This window comes from Papilio machaon, chromosome 26, assembly GCF_912999745.1.
Source record: "Papilio machaon chromosome 26, ilPapMach1.1, whole genome shotgun sequence".
In the NCBI taxonomy this organism is placed as follows: domain Eukaryota; kingdom Metazoa; phylum Arthropoda; class Insecta; order Lepidoptera; family Papilionidae; genus Papilio; species Papilio machaon.
In genome coordinates, this window is record NC_060011.1 from 1,647,725 (window position 1) to 1,665,799 (window position 18,075).

Below are 18,075 nucleotides of genomic sequence, written 5' to 3' on the forward strand. Positions count from 1 at the left end.
CAATTAAACCATGCTTGAAGAAATTTAAAATAAGGACTTAAGACGTCAGGAATGGTTATTATTACAACTGTTTTGTCTTTTGTAATAAGTTGTTACTTTGTAAAAATGCTATGGATAATCCGACTAGGATCCTTAGCACACTGGAGTTATTTAATTGGATCTGTAATTTATCCCAATAACCCGCAGAACAACGCCATACTAAGTTGTACCATCTTTGGATTCATTTTGATCGGTGCATGGCTGCCAAAGTTTTTATGTCCACGAATTAAGTTTGTCGCAACGGCTTTAAGTATCTTTCCACAAATCCATTTATTGGTACTACTTCATAAAACTATCAGGAAAGTTGATAATGAACCATTTCATAAAGCCATCAAAGGTTACACAGCAATTACTATCGGGTCTATGCTTTGGACAGTTTTAACATTGGTAAAATATTGAATTAAGTACATACCGTACACCGAACGGTGTACCGTTAAAGGATCTTGAAAAGCTAAACCCAAAATAGTTTTGTAAAATAGAAGATTTTTTTTAAGATAAAGCAAATGTTAAATTATACAAAAATTTAAAGTTATAATAAACAACCAAATTTCATTCTACTTTGTTTATTTCTTTACATTTATAATTCGCACATCAAAGTCAATCAAAGCTAAAAAATCTTCTGATGTCTGAATGTTTACAATTTTTAAACACGGTAATGGTGTTTAAGTATATGATTTTTAAAATAATGCACAATGTGAAAAGATAATTTTTAGGTATAAAAATAAATCTAGTAAATCTTAAAATATAAAACGGTGTGAATGGTTTATTTCTGGAACCGAAAAATTTCACGATAAGAATAAGGCTGTTTTACACAGTCGCTGGAAGCAGTGCCTCAACGTTGACGTGGATTGTGTTTGTGGATGAACTGAAGTGACTATTAACTTTGTCACTGATTATAGCTGATAGAAAAAGTAAATAAAATTTTGACAGGTAACCTTTATTTCTATGAAGTTATCGTGTATTTATGGTGATAAAAATTTATTGATTTGAATTATTTGAACTATTAGTTTATTGTTAAAGTATACGTGAATATTTTTTATTATTAAGTGGTCATCTCGATATTCGCGATTATGTTCAATACGTACAATATTACGAAAAAACGATGTATTGTGGACTTAAAGTAGTGTAAATAAATGCGGTTTGTTCTATCTTAGTACAGGTATTTTTTTAAAGATTTATGTATGACTTTTGAATGCTTTCGAACTTTAATTTTTCTATCGGTAACGTTTTTAACATTTGAATATTTTTCTTACTATTCCTTGCTTGTATGTTTGACCATGTATTTTGTATGAACGATTACGGAAAACTTGTCAGGGTTAAGTAACTCGTGATTTTTGTCTTACGTTAAGTTTTAATAATTTTAGTGAAGCGCCCTTACGAGTTGTTTTATTTAAATACTTGTAGTTTTCACTAAATGTGTTTGAATTTAAACATAATTCTTATCAGCTTCTTATGTCTAAAATTATTGTAGATTTATCATTATTTTCATACCCATGGAAAACATTCTTAATTAAAATAAAATTAATTCGAAAATGGATTGATTATATTTAATATTTTTTTCATAGCTTTGTTTAAAGTTATTTTAATGATAAAAAAATTTTTATTTATTAAATTAACAAAATATAAAACTGATCATCCTTAATAGGTCTGTTGTTCTAAATAGGTCATGGCACTAAATATGTGCAAAAAAATCTCACAAGTACAAACAGAAACTGTTATTTCTACATAATTTATTTATTTTTATGAACAAAAGAATTATATTCAGAGTTCTTTTATTGTTGGATAGATCAAAATGCTCATGAAAACTTCCATTTATATAGATGTAAACATTTTGTTACACAAATTTTTCTCAGTAATAATAAACAAGCGCATTAATATTGTACACTAAAATGCAACAGTTTTTGTTGTTAGCTACAAAGTAATAAAATTTAATATAAGTTTTAATTCAATTTGTTAGAAATATTTCTTTGTTAGATGACTTGTTTTATATATAATTTTATGTCTTGTCAGACAAGCTTTATTTTTTTGCTTTAATTTTTACTTTATAATTATCATTGTATTTAGATTCTGCATTATAACCTACATATCATAACTTATCCAATTTCCAGACCAGTTTTTTATAAGATATAGAAATATAGATAATGTTTTTTGTTTTTCCTATTTTTACTAAAATAATCCTGTAGTTCTCTTTTAATCAGATGTTTAAAGCAATTCTATATCTATTGGCAGCTCTAGAATAAAAAATGATTTTATATATTCTACGGGTCTTAAAAATACATGGGTTATCAAATGTGCCTGTGTTTATTTAACTATTGGTGACTTGTAGAAATATATGTCAACATGAAGGTATTATTACAGGATGGGGAATACAAGTAAAAAGCTGGCTGCTAAGTGCACACTATTGACTAAAGAAGAACAGAAGTATGTAGCGGCTACATTCAGAGCGGCCAGCAAGAACTCTGAACGGATACGGGAGGATGATCTCATCGTGAGTGGAAAAGTAGATGCAGTGTTGCTGGAAGTGTGTTCATTTTTGTTTTTTTTTATAATTTAATTTTTTTTTTTTTTTTTTTCGGCCAGTGATATAGTTTTTTTTTTTTAACTGCTATGTTAATATACCAAGAACTTTCCAGATGAGTGTCGTAAACTAATCGATTCATAAAATCGATATATCGAAACAGCAATAAAAAAATAAGTATAATCGTAAATACCAGTGTGACCACAAACAAAAATTGTTACTGTTTTAGTAGGTTTATGTTTGGAACAAACAGAAATCAGTTTGAGAGTCTGCCATCGTTGTTATTGGTCGTAAATTATTTATTGTCCAAACATATTTTCACGTTTCCAATGAGTTGTAAACGCGTTGGATGTACCCATCTTAACACACTATTTATAGTGAGAAATATTATATCACATTAAAAAAAATTAAAACAAAAACTAGTCACAAAATTTTGTAAAAATTGAAAACTTGCACTACATTTATGAATACTTGATTGGTAACGTTTTTACCTTTCAATTTTTTACCTTATAAACTTTTTGAGCACCCAGTTATTATTGTTATTAATAATTGTTCCTCGAAAAATTTCTATACTGCTGTTATAACGGAACCTCCTGAAAAAAAATACGATCAAAAACTATTTCTTAACAAAAATTGATAGCAACTTTTACAACTACTTTTTTACAGTGGAGCAATAACAATATTTGTTGAGTACACGAATGGGTCAGATTGACCGGTGAAATACCACGACCACAAAGAAGACAGGCGTGAAATGGAAGCAATTCCGCTTTTCTTCTAATGAGTGTTGTATCGAAGGCCTAATTTAAGACTACATTCCCTTCTAACCCTTTTGTTATAAGGAAAGGATGGGAAGGGGAAGTGGATTAATGTTGGAGGGAATGCATAGGAAGAGGATATATCTTCTTTCTGTGCCCTCCTATGTCGATTAAAGGTAGGCAACGCATCTGAAATTACGGATGTCTATGGGCAGCGGTCGCTTCGCTGTGTAGGCGGACTTAGGTGACCGCTTGCTCGTTTGCCACCTTATGATATTAAAAAAAACTTTGTTATGATTCTGATTTTGCAGTATTCTGTAGTTTCAAATTGCATTCATAACTTATCACTGGTTGAAAAAGTTTAATTTATATTTATTTGTAAGTAAAATTAAAAATATTACATACATATAAATGCAAACATATTATGGTGGTGGAATTTTTACTAAATTGCGCTTCTTTAGTTAATTTAATCTTTGTCCAAATGTCGAAATTATAACAATGGTGTCTAAAATGTATGTAATGTTATATGTTTTTAATTTATTTATTTAACGTTAATTTAACGTTATTCTCCTTTCTTATTTTTAGTTAAAAAGTCATTTTTTTCTGTGATTTTTTTTTAAGAACCAGCACTACAGTATTATTTTTTGATATAGCTTAGAATTTAGATCATCTCCATCTAACAGTTACTAGACTTAGTGTCTTTTGGGCGTTTCAATAATCGACAAATTGAAGTCTAGTAGCGGATTCCAACTGTTAAAACAACTGCACAACAACATATTAATCTTTTTATGTCTTCATTGGTCAAATTCATGGTATGGATGTAAAAAAATACAACAGTTTGAAATGAAAACCATAGTTAAAGAATTGTTATTGACGATGTTTCATGATGTATTTCTTTACGTGGAATCTTGTTTGTTCATGCCTAGTTTTCATTATGCCAGTACAGTAGGACAGTAGCGATAAGCTGGCATTGACTGTTTTATGACGTCATCGTGTCGTATGCCAGCTCTAGTTTTAAGCTCTACTGGCATAATTTAAACCAGACATCGTATATTTCATGCAAGTGCGTACTGTTAACACTTCCAACATGTCTAACCCACGGTACAATTGACCTGAGTTTACAGCTGCCGGCGCGTAATTGTCCGATTGTTTGTACATTTTGATTTACGATTCGGAAAATGTTCGGTAATGTACGGCCCCACAAAGTACGTATCGAAATAGAACGTTCCAGAACTGATGGTATTTGTGCTTTAAATTTTACTGCAGACGTTGAAAGTTCATTGAAAAAGTCCCTAAGGATAGATTTTTCGTACTAAATCTAATACTAAGGCCTTTCGAACACAAAGCAACGTAAATTGTCAAAACTAATACTGTATGGTTGCGCGCGCCCCGTTCACACAATGTCGAATCGTCGACGCAAGTCGCCTATTCGGTCAGTACAAGCATTGCGACTACATGTCAACTGTATACATTTGCTCTGTCATCTTGAAAATCGCAACGATTTTTCTCACATCTTGACAAACAGCTTACGAGTGACTGCTGTTAACGACAAAAGAATAAAATGTCTCCGACGCGCACTGTGTATGAAACACTATGACTACTATTAGATTTTATTCTAGCCATTTCTAATTCTAGTCAAGTCTCAACTCGTCAGACAATGAGTAGGAAGGCATAGCCACCTGATTCTCCTCACTGTCCGATTTGCAGTAAACTGGACGTCGGTATTTACGAGCTGTTACTTAATCACTAAATTTTATCGCCACCGGATTTTTCTTAGATATCGTACATCTTGCGCCTATTATTGTTCACATCAGCGTGATGTATGAAGTTAGATATTGGTACGATATAGTCAGTTTTCACTGTCTAAATATAACACCATATACTTGATTGTTCAAGATTTAAGGTAGCGCTAATATTGAGACGTAAATGGTTAGCGTGGACATATAATACGAAGAGATGATAACATGAATAAGAAAGCAATGACATTGAATGTGGATATCTCCGAGTAATTCTACAAAGTTAGAGGAAGACCGAAGAAAGTATGGATGGATTGTGTGAAAGAGGATATGCGTGAATTAAGATACGGCTGATAGAGATGTATGGAAGAGTAGAGTGAGTAGAGAGTACTGTGCCGATAGTCAGTTACAATATTATAGATATGAATTATAAATACCAGAATTATTTATAAATACAGTTTTAAATTAACTATAGTGTCATATCTATATTATAGTGTCATATATATATTTCTCGTTTGTTTTGGTAGGAACTGAAGATTTTATCTTTTTTTTACAACATAAAGTCTATATAACCGAGGTTCACATATCATATTATTTAAACCAGATCAAGTGATTTTCACATTTTTGTCCGGTCTACGTAAAAAATTACAAATTTTCAATTCCATTTTGAAAAAATGTAGCATAGAAATTTTCTCTAAATCCAAAATGGTTTTATTATATTTGATAGTTGCAATTTTTAAAAAAAAAAGTTAAAATGTTTTTTTTTATTACCGACGATAATATATCGGCAGACGCGCTTTTGATGCGAAAGCTGCCAATGAATTCTACTTTATTGCAACATTGATGTGATTAAAAACTGATTATAACTTCGATAATGCCTCGACCGTTGTAAACAAGAAATGCTTGTAAAAAAATTAAAAGTTCTCAGAATAGCCGGTCTAGATTCCATGATTAGGGTTGCCAAGAAAAATTTAGTTTAATGAGGAATAAAAGCTAGGGGTATGCAGATGTACGGGCAATCACCTTTCAGAACAAGTCCTTTCTCTTAAAATTCTACGTTTATTATAAGGTGCCACCTGAATACGCTGAAGTAGCGAAGAGACCGCTGCCCATAGACATCCGCAATTGCCGATGCAGACGCCTACCTTTAATCGACAGAGGAATAGACGTACCTACAGCAAAGGGATATATCTTTTTCCTGTGCGATCCTTCCTCCGTCATATCCACTTCCCCTTCCTATCTTATAAGGAAAGGGAGAAAAGGGAAAGGGGACTAAAATTGCTTCCACTTCTTTCCTGTCTTCTGTGTGGTGGTTGCACCGGGCGAGCCGTATAATGCGTGCAACAGAAGTTGTTGTTGACGTCTACCACGTAAAATTTAATACATAATTAACTAAGGTAGCAATAACGGCTTTTTATAAAATTCTTTCGTTATTGAGGTAATTAAAAAAAACCTTTTCTCTTCCTAAGTTATAAGTTGCTTTGTTTCTCGAAAGTACATTGCAACGATCAAAAAACATGCTTAAAAATTGCGAACTAATTCTTCGGAATTAGTTCGCAATTTTTTATTCGTTATTTCTTTGAGCTCTTCGGAGCACTCAAAGAAATAAACAAACAAAAATGTCTAACAAATGACTGCCATATAGACGTAGGCTAACAATGGGTAGGGCCATGACGTCAGCGGGCGGCAATAGACGCAAATAGGGTCGATGGGGGTTGTACCACCCTTGTAAATATAACATCAAACTAAATTACGTCGCTTCACTCAAGTGGTCATGTTATTTTGTGAAACATTTTTTTAACTTATTTAGTTACGTTTTCATCACATACTTTTAGAAAATACTGGATGCTTAAAAGGGTCGTAACTTTCATCTATATATATAAAAGAAAGTCGTGTTAGTTACACTATTTATAACTCAAGAACGGCTGAATCGATTTGACTGAAAATTGGTGGGCAGGTAGCTTAGAACCAGGAAAAGGATATAGGATAATTTTTTCCCCGTTTTCTACTTTTTATTCCGCGCGGACGGAGTCGCGGGTAAAAGCTAGTTTCAAATAAAAGCTAATACGAGATGTTAAATTGATAATTGTAATGTCTGTCCATTATCTAATCTATGATGATTCACAACTCACAAATATATCCTAAGATGATGTTACAAAAATTAAAGAATATATCGCAAATAAATATTTATTACATCATAGATTAGATAATGGGTAGACACTACAATTATTATCAATTTTACATCTCGTATTTGTCGTTTTAAAGATAGTATAATATTGTATTTGGATAAGGTGTAAAAGAATAATTGGATTGCAAGAAATATTTTATTAAAAAGCGTCACCTAAAACAGCACTAAAAACACTATGATCAATATAACAGACTGTAAAGCGTATACGACTTCAGACGCACTATTTTCCCGCCTAAATTACACACAGCCAACGTTCAAATAACCGCACTTTGTGTATTTGCGCCAAATTACTCAAGATTTTCACCAAATCATGTCGTCAAACTTTGCAGGCGGACTGTAAAATCGCGTTTATTAACTGAACGTGGGTGGCAAACTCTAAATCTGAGCTCGAATTCCAACTGTACAATCGAATACTTTTGTCGCGAATTGTTTTACATCCGGCCCATATTTTGGCGCGAAAGTTAATACGTTCTCAATATGGTGTCATGGCGGCGTGAAATTTCTATTAAATGTCCACGTGTTTTAATTTCTTAATTAGGTTTCCCTTATTTTACATTTCCTTAAGACTCGTTTTGACGTTTATTTACCAATGTTTAACAATGCGAAGTCACCATTTCTTGTATTCTTAGTAGTAATTTTGGCAGGTAAGGTTAAAATCTTGGTGTTAAGTAAAATACGTCACATTAAATGCAATTTTACCTGAATCCAGTACACACTGTTTAACGTGCGTGGGTGCGAGAAAACGCAACTGTTCATTCTCACCTGAGCCTATTATCTAAACTGTGATGGACTGATTCATAAACATTCTGTACACGCTAAACTATGTACAATGTATAATTATTTATTGCTATTTCAACGCCTAAAATATTTTTAATACGAGATGAATGGAAATTTGGCTGACAAAGATGGATTTCTCGTGTATGTGTTACTAGCTGTCGCCCGCGACTTCGTCCGCGTGGAACTTAAGAAAAAACTTAAAACTAGCCAATTTGTTCTTCTAGACTATGTTCTACATCTGTGCCAAATTTCCGTTCCAAGATCCGTTGAGCCTTTCCGGAGATACCTTCAAACAAACATCCATCCATCCATCTAAATTTTCTCGTTTATAATATATAGGAAATATTTGAGCCTTAACTCTCGGATTAGGCACGTGCTTTTACTTCCACAATCATCAATGTCACTACACACAGAACAACTATACATTTCTTGTTAGTACAAAAAATAAACAAGTTTCTAGGCTCAATGATTTTAGATTCTTTCAATTTTTATTACCTTAATCGCAAAAAAAGCAATGTTATTCGATGGCGCTATTTCATCTATTTCAGCCACGGTCAGTCGATTATTGAGGTTTTTTAAATCAAAGTTAAATTAGGTATTTAGGATCACTAGTTAGTGCTAAACTAAAATTCCAGCTGAAAGAGTTGTGGTTAAAATATAGTACGCATTACTTATCTGTTCTCTTGAAGGTAATAAGTTAATCGTCGTAGACACATTTAGTATTTTTTTATGAATTTGAATTTAATAACTTCAGTTAACGAGTAAAGATTTGTGAATGAAAGAACGAGACATCAGTAATGAGAGCATAAATTCAATCTGCAGATATAAACAGGGCGCTCGGCCGGCGATTGTTTATTTTTTTTTGTTGTAGAACAATGTCGGGGAGTATTTTAGCTGCCAGTTGCTTGTGTGGCCATGCAATTCGAAATATAAGTTCAAAATATTATACTTTTTACAATATAACATTTTGTCGCGGAATAAATAAAGTTTATCCTAAAGACGTCTACTCATTTCTCTGTTAATGCGGAAAGTTGCGGTTTTTACTTTTTAAAACCAGTCTATTCGTGCTACTCGTGGTTTTGCTACTATTGTAATTATATAAATATGAATTTCTTTTTCATAATTATGAAACTTAGGATGAACAGACTCAAAAGTTTCATTAAATACTTTTTGACCTAAAAATATGTTCTTATTCCGCTGATTTAATGGCTCAATCCATACACAATGCTTACAATCTATTATTATGTAGTAGAATTGATGGAAACCAGGCGCCGCGTATAAATATTGGTGTTGCTGTAAAATATTAGCCAAGAATTTTTTAACTTTGTTTCATACACGCAAGTTTTTAATTATTTAGAAAAACGCAACATTTCCAATATACTAATATACTAAAAAAACGTTTACGCGTATTTTTACAACCAATTATGAAGAAATAACAATTATTGGTACCGTATTTTTTTACTATAATATCTGAAATTAGATCAAATTGTCATTCGCTAACTGTAACGCCCTTCGTAAACAAGGCAACGTTAATGTTCGGAAGCCGGCGATTGTAACCGCTACGCGACTTAAACCCTATAATGTCATAGAGGTTTGAACACAAGGCACACGTCGCCGACATTTTGTTCTTAAAGCTTTTCGTATACAAGGCAACGTAGATCTTCGAAACCCGGCGAGTTCAGACGCTAAGCGACTTATGCACTACAATATCTTAAAGGTTCGTACACACCGCGCGTTGCTGACATTTCGATCTGATTTCAACGCGATTTTTGCGATGGAATCATACAACATTAGTTTCTACGATGTATATTGCCTTGACTACGAAGGACATAGACGCTAAAATCAGTCGCTCGCAAAGATCAACGTGAAAGATATCGCTGCGATATTCAATATAGCAGAGCAAATCTTTACAGTTGACATGCAGTCGCTATACCTGTACTGACCGAATAGACGACTCGCGTCAAGTATTTTCAACGTTGTTGTTCGCACGGAGCTCTGCGATACTCGTGATGCAAGTATACAATTAGTTACGAAGTCTTACGTTTCCTTATGTACGAAGTCCCTAAGCGAACGTTTAGTTAGACAACGGCCAACTGACCATATTAGAAATCAAATGTATCATGATAGGCTTCTATTTCATTTCTTCTTGCAAAAGAAAGCCTTATAGTGATTTAAACATCGCTATTGATACTGTAAGTAAGAAGTCAAAGAACACAAGCCACTCATATACATTAATTGATTAAATAGATATATAAACACTAGCCCTCATCGTCGCCCGCGATTCCGTCCGCCCGGAATTAACAAAAAACATAAAAAACTTGAGAGGTGTCAAGGGACACCCTGATGGAACGAAGTTCCTTTCAATTAATTAGTGAAGGAACCAATGTTTATTCTATGAATAAAAAAACTTAAGTCTTCACAAGAAGTACATTTTATTTCGATGAATTTTCGTTATATATTGTCACGTCGTTGCCATGGTGAAGTAGCGCTCATTCGTCTATAGCAAAAAGTGTCGTGACAACTTTTCGTAAGAATTTTTCCCGTCTACCCCCCTTTCACAACGCGCGATAAGGAACTTCGTTCCAATAAGTAGCCTATGTGTTCTTTCAGACAATATACAGAAGGAGGCGGCAATTCGCCGCCGCCCTTCCCCCCACAAACATGTGAGAGGGCGATAACGCAGGCGGGGTCACGGAAGTAAGCTCACGCGTCCCCGTGGCCCCGCCATAATGCGTCGGAGGGCAGTCAGGTTTTAGTGGGTATTCCGGTCGCCTTCTGCGGCCGGCGAGTTCCACACTCCCTACGCCATTGCACAGCCCGGCGTAGGGGTGCGTAAATGCATTTCTTGACGTTAAAAAAAAAAAAAAAAAAAAAAAAAAAAAAAAAAAAAAAAAAAAAAAAAAAAAAAAAAAAAAAGGTCTCCCGCAAGATGGACCGATGATCCGGTCAAATTTGCGGGAGTATCCTGGATGCGGGTTGCACAGGACCGATCTTTGGGGGAGGCCTATGCCCAGCAGTGGGCGTTACGAGGCTAAATGAATGATTGATTAAATAGTCGGAAGTTTAAAAATGAGAGAGAAACATTATTTTCATATTTAAATCGCAGTTAAATCGTTGCCAAAAAATACTCTATTCCTAGAAAGTATTTTACCAAACATGTCAATCGTGCAATATCAGTTTTTTTTATCACGACTGAGTCATTGTATCAGTAATAAAACTTTTTTCTATAAATAGTCCAGTACTTCCATGACGTAAAATCACGCGCTGATTTACATAAGCGAGTACATTATAGTCTTGTTATAAAGCAAGTTTAATGGCCACAATCACACCGTGAAATTTCATAGCCGAAACATTTGTGACAAGAAGAGAGAGATGTATATGGCAGTGTTAATCTATGGTTATACTAGCTTTTACCCGCGACTCCGTCCGCGCGGAATAAAAAAAAAAAAGAAAGAAAACGGGGTAAAAATTATCCTATGTCCTATTCCTGGTTCTAAGCTACCTGCTCACCAATTTTCAGTCAAATCGATTCAGCCGTTCTTGAGTTATAAATGGTGTAACTAACACAACTTTCTTTTATATATATAGATATATATATATATATATATATATATATATATATATATATATATATATAGATCCGCGGACTTACCGTGGGTTTCTGAGACAAAATCCCCGTTTAAAATATATTGTTTTCTCCGTTTTGTTAAACACAGGGATGACGATATGTTTTATACAGAGATATCGGTGTCAGAAACCCACTGTTAGTTGCTCAACACGACGTGGGTGTCATCATGTTATGTGATAGCAGTAGCGTAGGAATAATAAACATTTCTTAAATGTTTTCGACGTAAATATAAATTATGATTTCCTTTTATTTACTTTATAAAAGTCTAAAGGAAATATCATTTTCGAAAGAAAGAATAAATTTATGAAAGCTTTCATGTATACAACCGTAATGGTGTTGATAGATCGAATTAAAAGTGTAAATATTTTTATTTTCATTCAAATTAAAAGTCTTACAGTAAATGTGCTTTTCCACTGTGAAAAGAATCGTATAAAAATATCTCATCTTTCTCAATATCGAAAAATCATATTATTATAGATATCAATATTATTTTTTTTGTAAGAGTTTATCGGCAGTGGGAACCTACATTTACAATCTAACTAATTTTATAAATGCAAATGTTTAGATGGATGGATGTTTGTTTGAAGTTATCTCCGGAACGGCTCATCAGATCTTGAAGAATTGGCACAGATGTAGAACATGGAAGAACATATAGGCTTCTTATTAAGTTTTTTTTTTTTAACTCTGACGGAGTCTCGGGTGACAGCTAGTACTGAATACATTGATAATCGGTCACAGTAGAATTAATTGGTCCATAAAAGGCACTCTTAGTGTAGAGTTATTTCCAAATCTACACTAGGGGTACATTTAAATATCCATTAAACGAATTTAAGTACTCCAGTAACTGTATTACAGAGTTTGTTAAGATATATTTGGATCATCTTTGTACTCTAATTAACGGGTCGGTTCAATGAAGTGAGGATTTACACGTCACTGGATATCTCCTACCCTTAAATAATTTAAAACGAATACAAATTAAAAATATTTAAAAACTTTATCTTTATATATCCTTTTTATAATCTTTAAAATATACCTTTAAATAAATTAATAAATAATATTATATTTTATCAACTTTTAACAGTGGTAGATCCCGCAACAACAGTATTTGTTGGGTGCACGAATTTGCCTCGCTCAGTGAAATACCACGACCACACAGAAGACAGATGTGAAGTGGAAGTAATTCCAAGTACCTACAGCAAAGTTTGTGTGTCGGAGGCATTATTTTAGTCGACGTTTTCTTCCCACCCTTTTCTTATAAGAAAACGATGCGAAGGGAAAAGTAACTGCCGTATTGCAGTCTTTAAATGATAGCTTAGGCATACCTTTAGTGTAGATCTAATATGAAATATTCACAACCATAAAACTGATTTAGGAGTCGGAGTGAGACCGTAAATCCTTCGCTTGATTATAACTGTTTTTCGCTAATATTTTATAATGTTATATTTCAGAAATTCTGGGGCCCACAAATAGATCCCAGATTAGCGCAGTACCTCACCAACTTTTTATTCGGTTCCGGTCAACAAAAGACTGCTACAGTCGACTTTAATAGATTTGCAGAACTCTACGTGTATAATGTAAGAGGTATGTATAACTTCCAGAAATACACTGCACTGTAATTTGTATTAATAAACATTGTCATATCTTAAAGCCTTAAAAATATAGATACAACGATACGAGTCAAACAAGTGTTACGATAGTTTATTTTGAATGTAACTAATAAAGTCAAAAACTAATAGAGCGTTGAAGAAAATTATTTCACTATAAGAATTGTACATTATCCCTAATTATGAAGAGCGACATAGGCTTTATTTATTACTAGTTTTTTATTAATTCCACGCGGACGAAGTCGCGGGCAACTGCTAGTGTTTATATAAAACATTTGTTGACAGGAACTGTTGATGAAAGAATGATGGTGACCTATAACTGTTTGGGAATGGATTACAATGAAGAAGTGGAACTACCTTATCAGTTACTAAAAGAGGTTGGTTTGTTATCTTTAATATAATCTTACTAATATTATAAATGCGAATCTTTGGATGGATGGATGGATATTTGTTTGAAGATATCTCCGAAACTGCTGCGTGGATCTTGATGAAATTTGGCGTAAATGTAGAACGTAGTCTGGAAGAAGACATAGGCTACTAATTAGTTTTTTTTTATTCCGCTCGGATGGAATCACGGGTGACAACTAGTTCGCAAATAAATGAAAAATTCAATAGCGTAATGGCCTCCATGTAAGGAATTTGACGATTTTGAGGAATTTGGCTTTTTAATCAATTTAAATTTAAAAGAGCAGTCTTATCAATATTATGAATGCGAATATATGTATGGATGGATGTTTATTAGAAGGTATGTTCAGAACGGCTGCATGGACCTCCTTGAAATTTGGCATAGACGTAGAATATAGTGTGGAAGAACACATAGGCTACAATTTTTTTTAACTTCGCGAGGGCGAAGTCGCGGGCGACAGCTAGTAATGTTATAAAAAATAATTTGTCTTATTGTGTTTTTTGTCAGTACTGTGAAAGTATAGCATCAACATACATAAAAATGGTGAAATCATCATCATCTAAACGGGTACGAGTTTGGATGGAGAAAGGGTTCAGAGCCAGTGCATCACACGTCCAGGCTCTAGGAGAGGCTGTGACCGCGACTATTGGAGACTTGGAGTCGCCGCAGCATCATTGTACGGCTGCTCAACTATCTAAATGGTAAGATATCCGACTCGAAGGATCATATTTTTTTTATTCTTTTTAACTGACTCCGAATGTATGGAAGGATGCTTATCCACGTTTGGAAATTGTTGTTGTCTTTTTATAGTAAAATTATTTCGTTTCGTATTCTGTATAGTGCTTTAGATGTAAAGTTAGTTGATTTTTTTTTAATTTTCTGGTGTATAAAAGTTTATTCTGCATATTTTAAACGTTAAAACAATATAATCTTAGTAATCTTACTAATATTATAAATGCGAATGTTTAGATGGATGGATGGATGTTTATTTGAAGGTATCTCCAGAACGGCTCAACAGATGTCGATGAAATTTGGCATAGATGTTGAACATAGTTTCGAGGAACATATAAGCTACTAAGTTTTTTTTTTAAATTCCTCACGGACGGAGTCGCGGACGACAGCTAGTATTACTGAAATCCGAATCTTGCGATTTATTTGCTTCAGGTTGCAGTCAAATATCTTGTTAAAACAACTGGCAGAGTTGGTGTATGTAAATTTGTATGGAATAAATAAGCGTGGAGGAGACGAGAGTCCTACACCTATGCCGCCTGCAGCGCCCTCTTTACTGCCTATACCTGATGGTAACTTTATTGTTTTAGTACAACTACAGATTAGATGTCCCTTTTTTTTAATCTATATATATAAAAGAAAGTCGTGTTAGTTACACTATTTATAACTAAAGATCGGTCGAACTGATTTAGCTGAAAATTGATGGGGAGGTAGCTTAGAACTAGGAGACAGACATAGGAACTTTTTTATCTTGTGTGCATTTTTTTTATTCCGCGCGGACGGAGTCGCTGTTAAAAGCTAGTTTTATATACATTTTAATTTAATATTTTGTCAGGTGAAACCCATTATTATAGGTTTATGTTTTTCACAGATATGTTAAATTTTATCTTATATCGTAAACAAATTTACTCGTTATGAAGAGTGGTGACGTACAAACTTTTTTTTTATATAATTAATTACTAGATAATCTGTATTATTTTAGGTCTGGACGCAATGCCTGATTACCCTGCCTTTATCGACATTTCCCATATCGTTTGGATCAATAGTCATCTCCCGCAGAAGTATCAACATAAATGGCGGTTTCTCTTCTCTTCTCATATCCATGGAGAATCTTTCTCTACTATGGCAGGTGAGTTTTATAAAAGGTGGTCAAAAACTGTTCATTATAGTCATTTTTATGGGGTCTTACATGATTTGAACAGTATATATTTATGTTTATATTAGATGTCACTCGCGACTCCGTTCGCGTGAAATAAAAAAAAAAACTTAGTAGGCTATGTGTTCTTCCAGATTATGTTCTACTTCTGTGCCAAAATTCATCAAGATCTGTTGAGCCGTTTTTTAGATACCTTTAAACATCCATCCATCCATCTAAATATTAGCATTTATAATATTAGTATGATAAAAGAAAGTCGTGCTTCTAAACCAGTGATTGTCAAACTTAATTCTTTCACCGCCCCCTTTGAAAATCAATTATATTTCAGAGCCCCCTAATTTTTATTCAGCCCTAAAACTTAAAAACCACATTTTCATTACTTTAATTAATTTCAATGCCCCCCATTTTTTGGGCCCCTTATCGCCCCCTCCTAGGTTTCAAACGCTCCCAAGGGGGCGTTATCGCCCACTTTGGGAAACACTGTTCTAAACCAATGTGGCTGAAAATTAGTGGAAAGGTAGCTTAGAATCAGAAGAAAGACTTTTTTCCCCACTTTTTATCCTGTTTCATTTTTTTTAAATGCTAATATGTTATATTTTCAGGTCGTATAATAGAGCAAGGACCATCAGTTGTGATAATTGAGGACAGCAGCGGGTATATATTCGGGGGGTTCGCATCTTGCACGTGGGCATTCGGCCCCAACTTCACAGGGACTGATGAGTCCTTCCTCTTCACAGCCGCCCCCAAGATGCGTATCTACCCTGCCACTAATTACAATGATCATTATCAATATATAAATCATCATACCAAGACTTTACCTAATGGTTTAGTGAGTATTAGAGATATCAAATCTTTTCCATAGACCCCTTTCACAATTTTCTAGTTTTTTGCTCTTCTGTTGACGCCAGGGGGTCCACTTTGACTGGAAATTAATGTTTAATAACCTTTGTTTATTTTTTGAATACAGCTAATGGGTGGTCAGTTCCACTTTGGGGGTATCTGGGTGAACGCGGACCCTTTCGGCGAGGGGTCCTCGGCGGAGTCGTGCAGCACTTACAGGGGGTATCGACGCCTCAGCAAGGACCCCACATTCCATATACGCAGTCTTGAAGTTTGGGGGGTCGGAGATAAACCTCTCACTGAAAAGGAACAGGTAAGTAATCGATTAGTCTGTCTTATTAGGAATTTTAGTTTATTACAGTAACAATAGATGGCGTTGTTTTATAATTTGTTTATTGCCATAAAATTTTTAATTTTTTTCTCTTAGGAGTAGTAACAGTTTTGGTTTGGCTGCGAATTATTTTGTAGCCTTGAAATATTACCCGGAATTAAATATTTATGTATAATTTTCCTATTACACTGTCAAAATCTCATCCTTTCTCCTACACGATTACCAAAGAGAGATAGAGACAAAGATGATTCGGTTGTTCACATATTCCTTCCATAATCCTTTTAACTTCCTCTCCTTCACCTTCCTCTCCTTCCTAGGCTCTCCTCTCGGAGCGCTCCGCGCGCTGGTCGGAGTACGAGTTTGTCCAACTCATCGCCAAACCTGAACTTAGTCAGGGATTTGTTAAATAACTGCAATGGTTAGTATTTTATTATAACTGTCGACAGAGAAAGAGAAATGTAACTATATGTTTCAACAATCTAGAAAAATAAAGTGGTAAAGATATTCAGTAATTTCTGTGGTACATTACTAGCTGTCGCCCGCGACTCCGTCCACGCGGAATCAAAAAATCGTAATAAGTAGCCTATGTGTTCTTACAGACTATGTTCTACATCTATAGCAAATTTCATCAAGATCTGTTGAGCCCTTCTAGAGATACCTTCAAACAAACATCCATCCATCCATCCATTCATCCATCCATCCATCCATCTATCCATCCATCCATCCATCCATCTATCCATCCATACATCCATCTATCCATCCATCCATCCATCCATCCATCCATCCATCCATCCATCCATCCATCCATCCATCCATCCATCCATCCATCTATCCATCTATCTATCCATCCATTCATTTAAACATTCGCATTTATATTAGTAAGATTGGTAAACGTCGATAATTTTCCAAGTATGTGATATGGTCCTTCGAAATGTAAGATACAATCAGGTTTACTTATTTAATTCTTACGCTGGGATTTCACTGCAGTAAGATAACTTGAGTTTTCTTTTCAGTTTGCATGTATTATTGCTATAAAATATATTTGTGTAGGAGGAGCGCGATGTTAGCGTACTGGATACGAACCCGGAGGCGAAGGCTATATTGGACATGGCGGGCCGCACACGACACAGCGAGGGCATACGCGAGCCCCCACCGTTATAAACACTAACTTGTAAGTACTAGTAGTAGTTTAGTCTATACTTTTGTCAAAATAAGTCTCTTTTCTGTAACTCTCTTCTCTGTCCATTAAACGGTATACGCATATCATCAGCTCCACTATGCGTCCTCATTGAGGGGCTCGGAGCCTACCCTAAGTTAGGGGTGACTAGGACATAGTCAATACAGGCCCAGTGCGGGTTGACACATATC

At 34.4% G+C, this 18,075-nt stretch overlaps 1 protein-coding gene across 4 annotated transcripts; it reads left to right on the plus strand.

Annotated features, from left to right (window-relative positions):
* Positions 1-827: 827 nt before the first annotated feature.
* On the plus strand, positions 828-17,942 carry LOC106717381 (MTOR-associated protein MEAK7). Of its 4 annotated transcripts, none has more exons than XM_045684519.1 (10): positions 828-969; positions 2,398-2,527; positions 13,090-13,222; positions 13,531-13,622; positions 14,159-14,352; positions 14,816-14,952; positions 15,363-15,509; positions 16,139-16,365; positions 16,504-16,689; positions 17,758-17,942. In XM_045684519.1, the coding sequence occupies exons 2-10, from the start codon at positions 2,399-2,401 to the stop codon at positions 17,866-17,868; spliced, it is 1,356 nt and encodes a 451-aa protein (XP_045540475.1). In that variant the 5' UTR covers positions 828-969; position 2,398; the 3' UTR covers positions 17,869-17,942. The 4 variants fall into 4 exon arrangements, with proteins under 4 accessions (XP_045540475.1, XP_045540473.1, XP_045540472.1 ...); XM_045684517.1 differs by having other exon boundaries at positions 828-950; positions 2,398-2,560; XM_045684516.1 differs by having other exon boundaries at positions 2,398-2,560; positions 17,758-17,941.
* Positions 17,943-18,075: the final 133 nt, after the last annotated feature.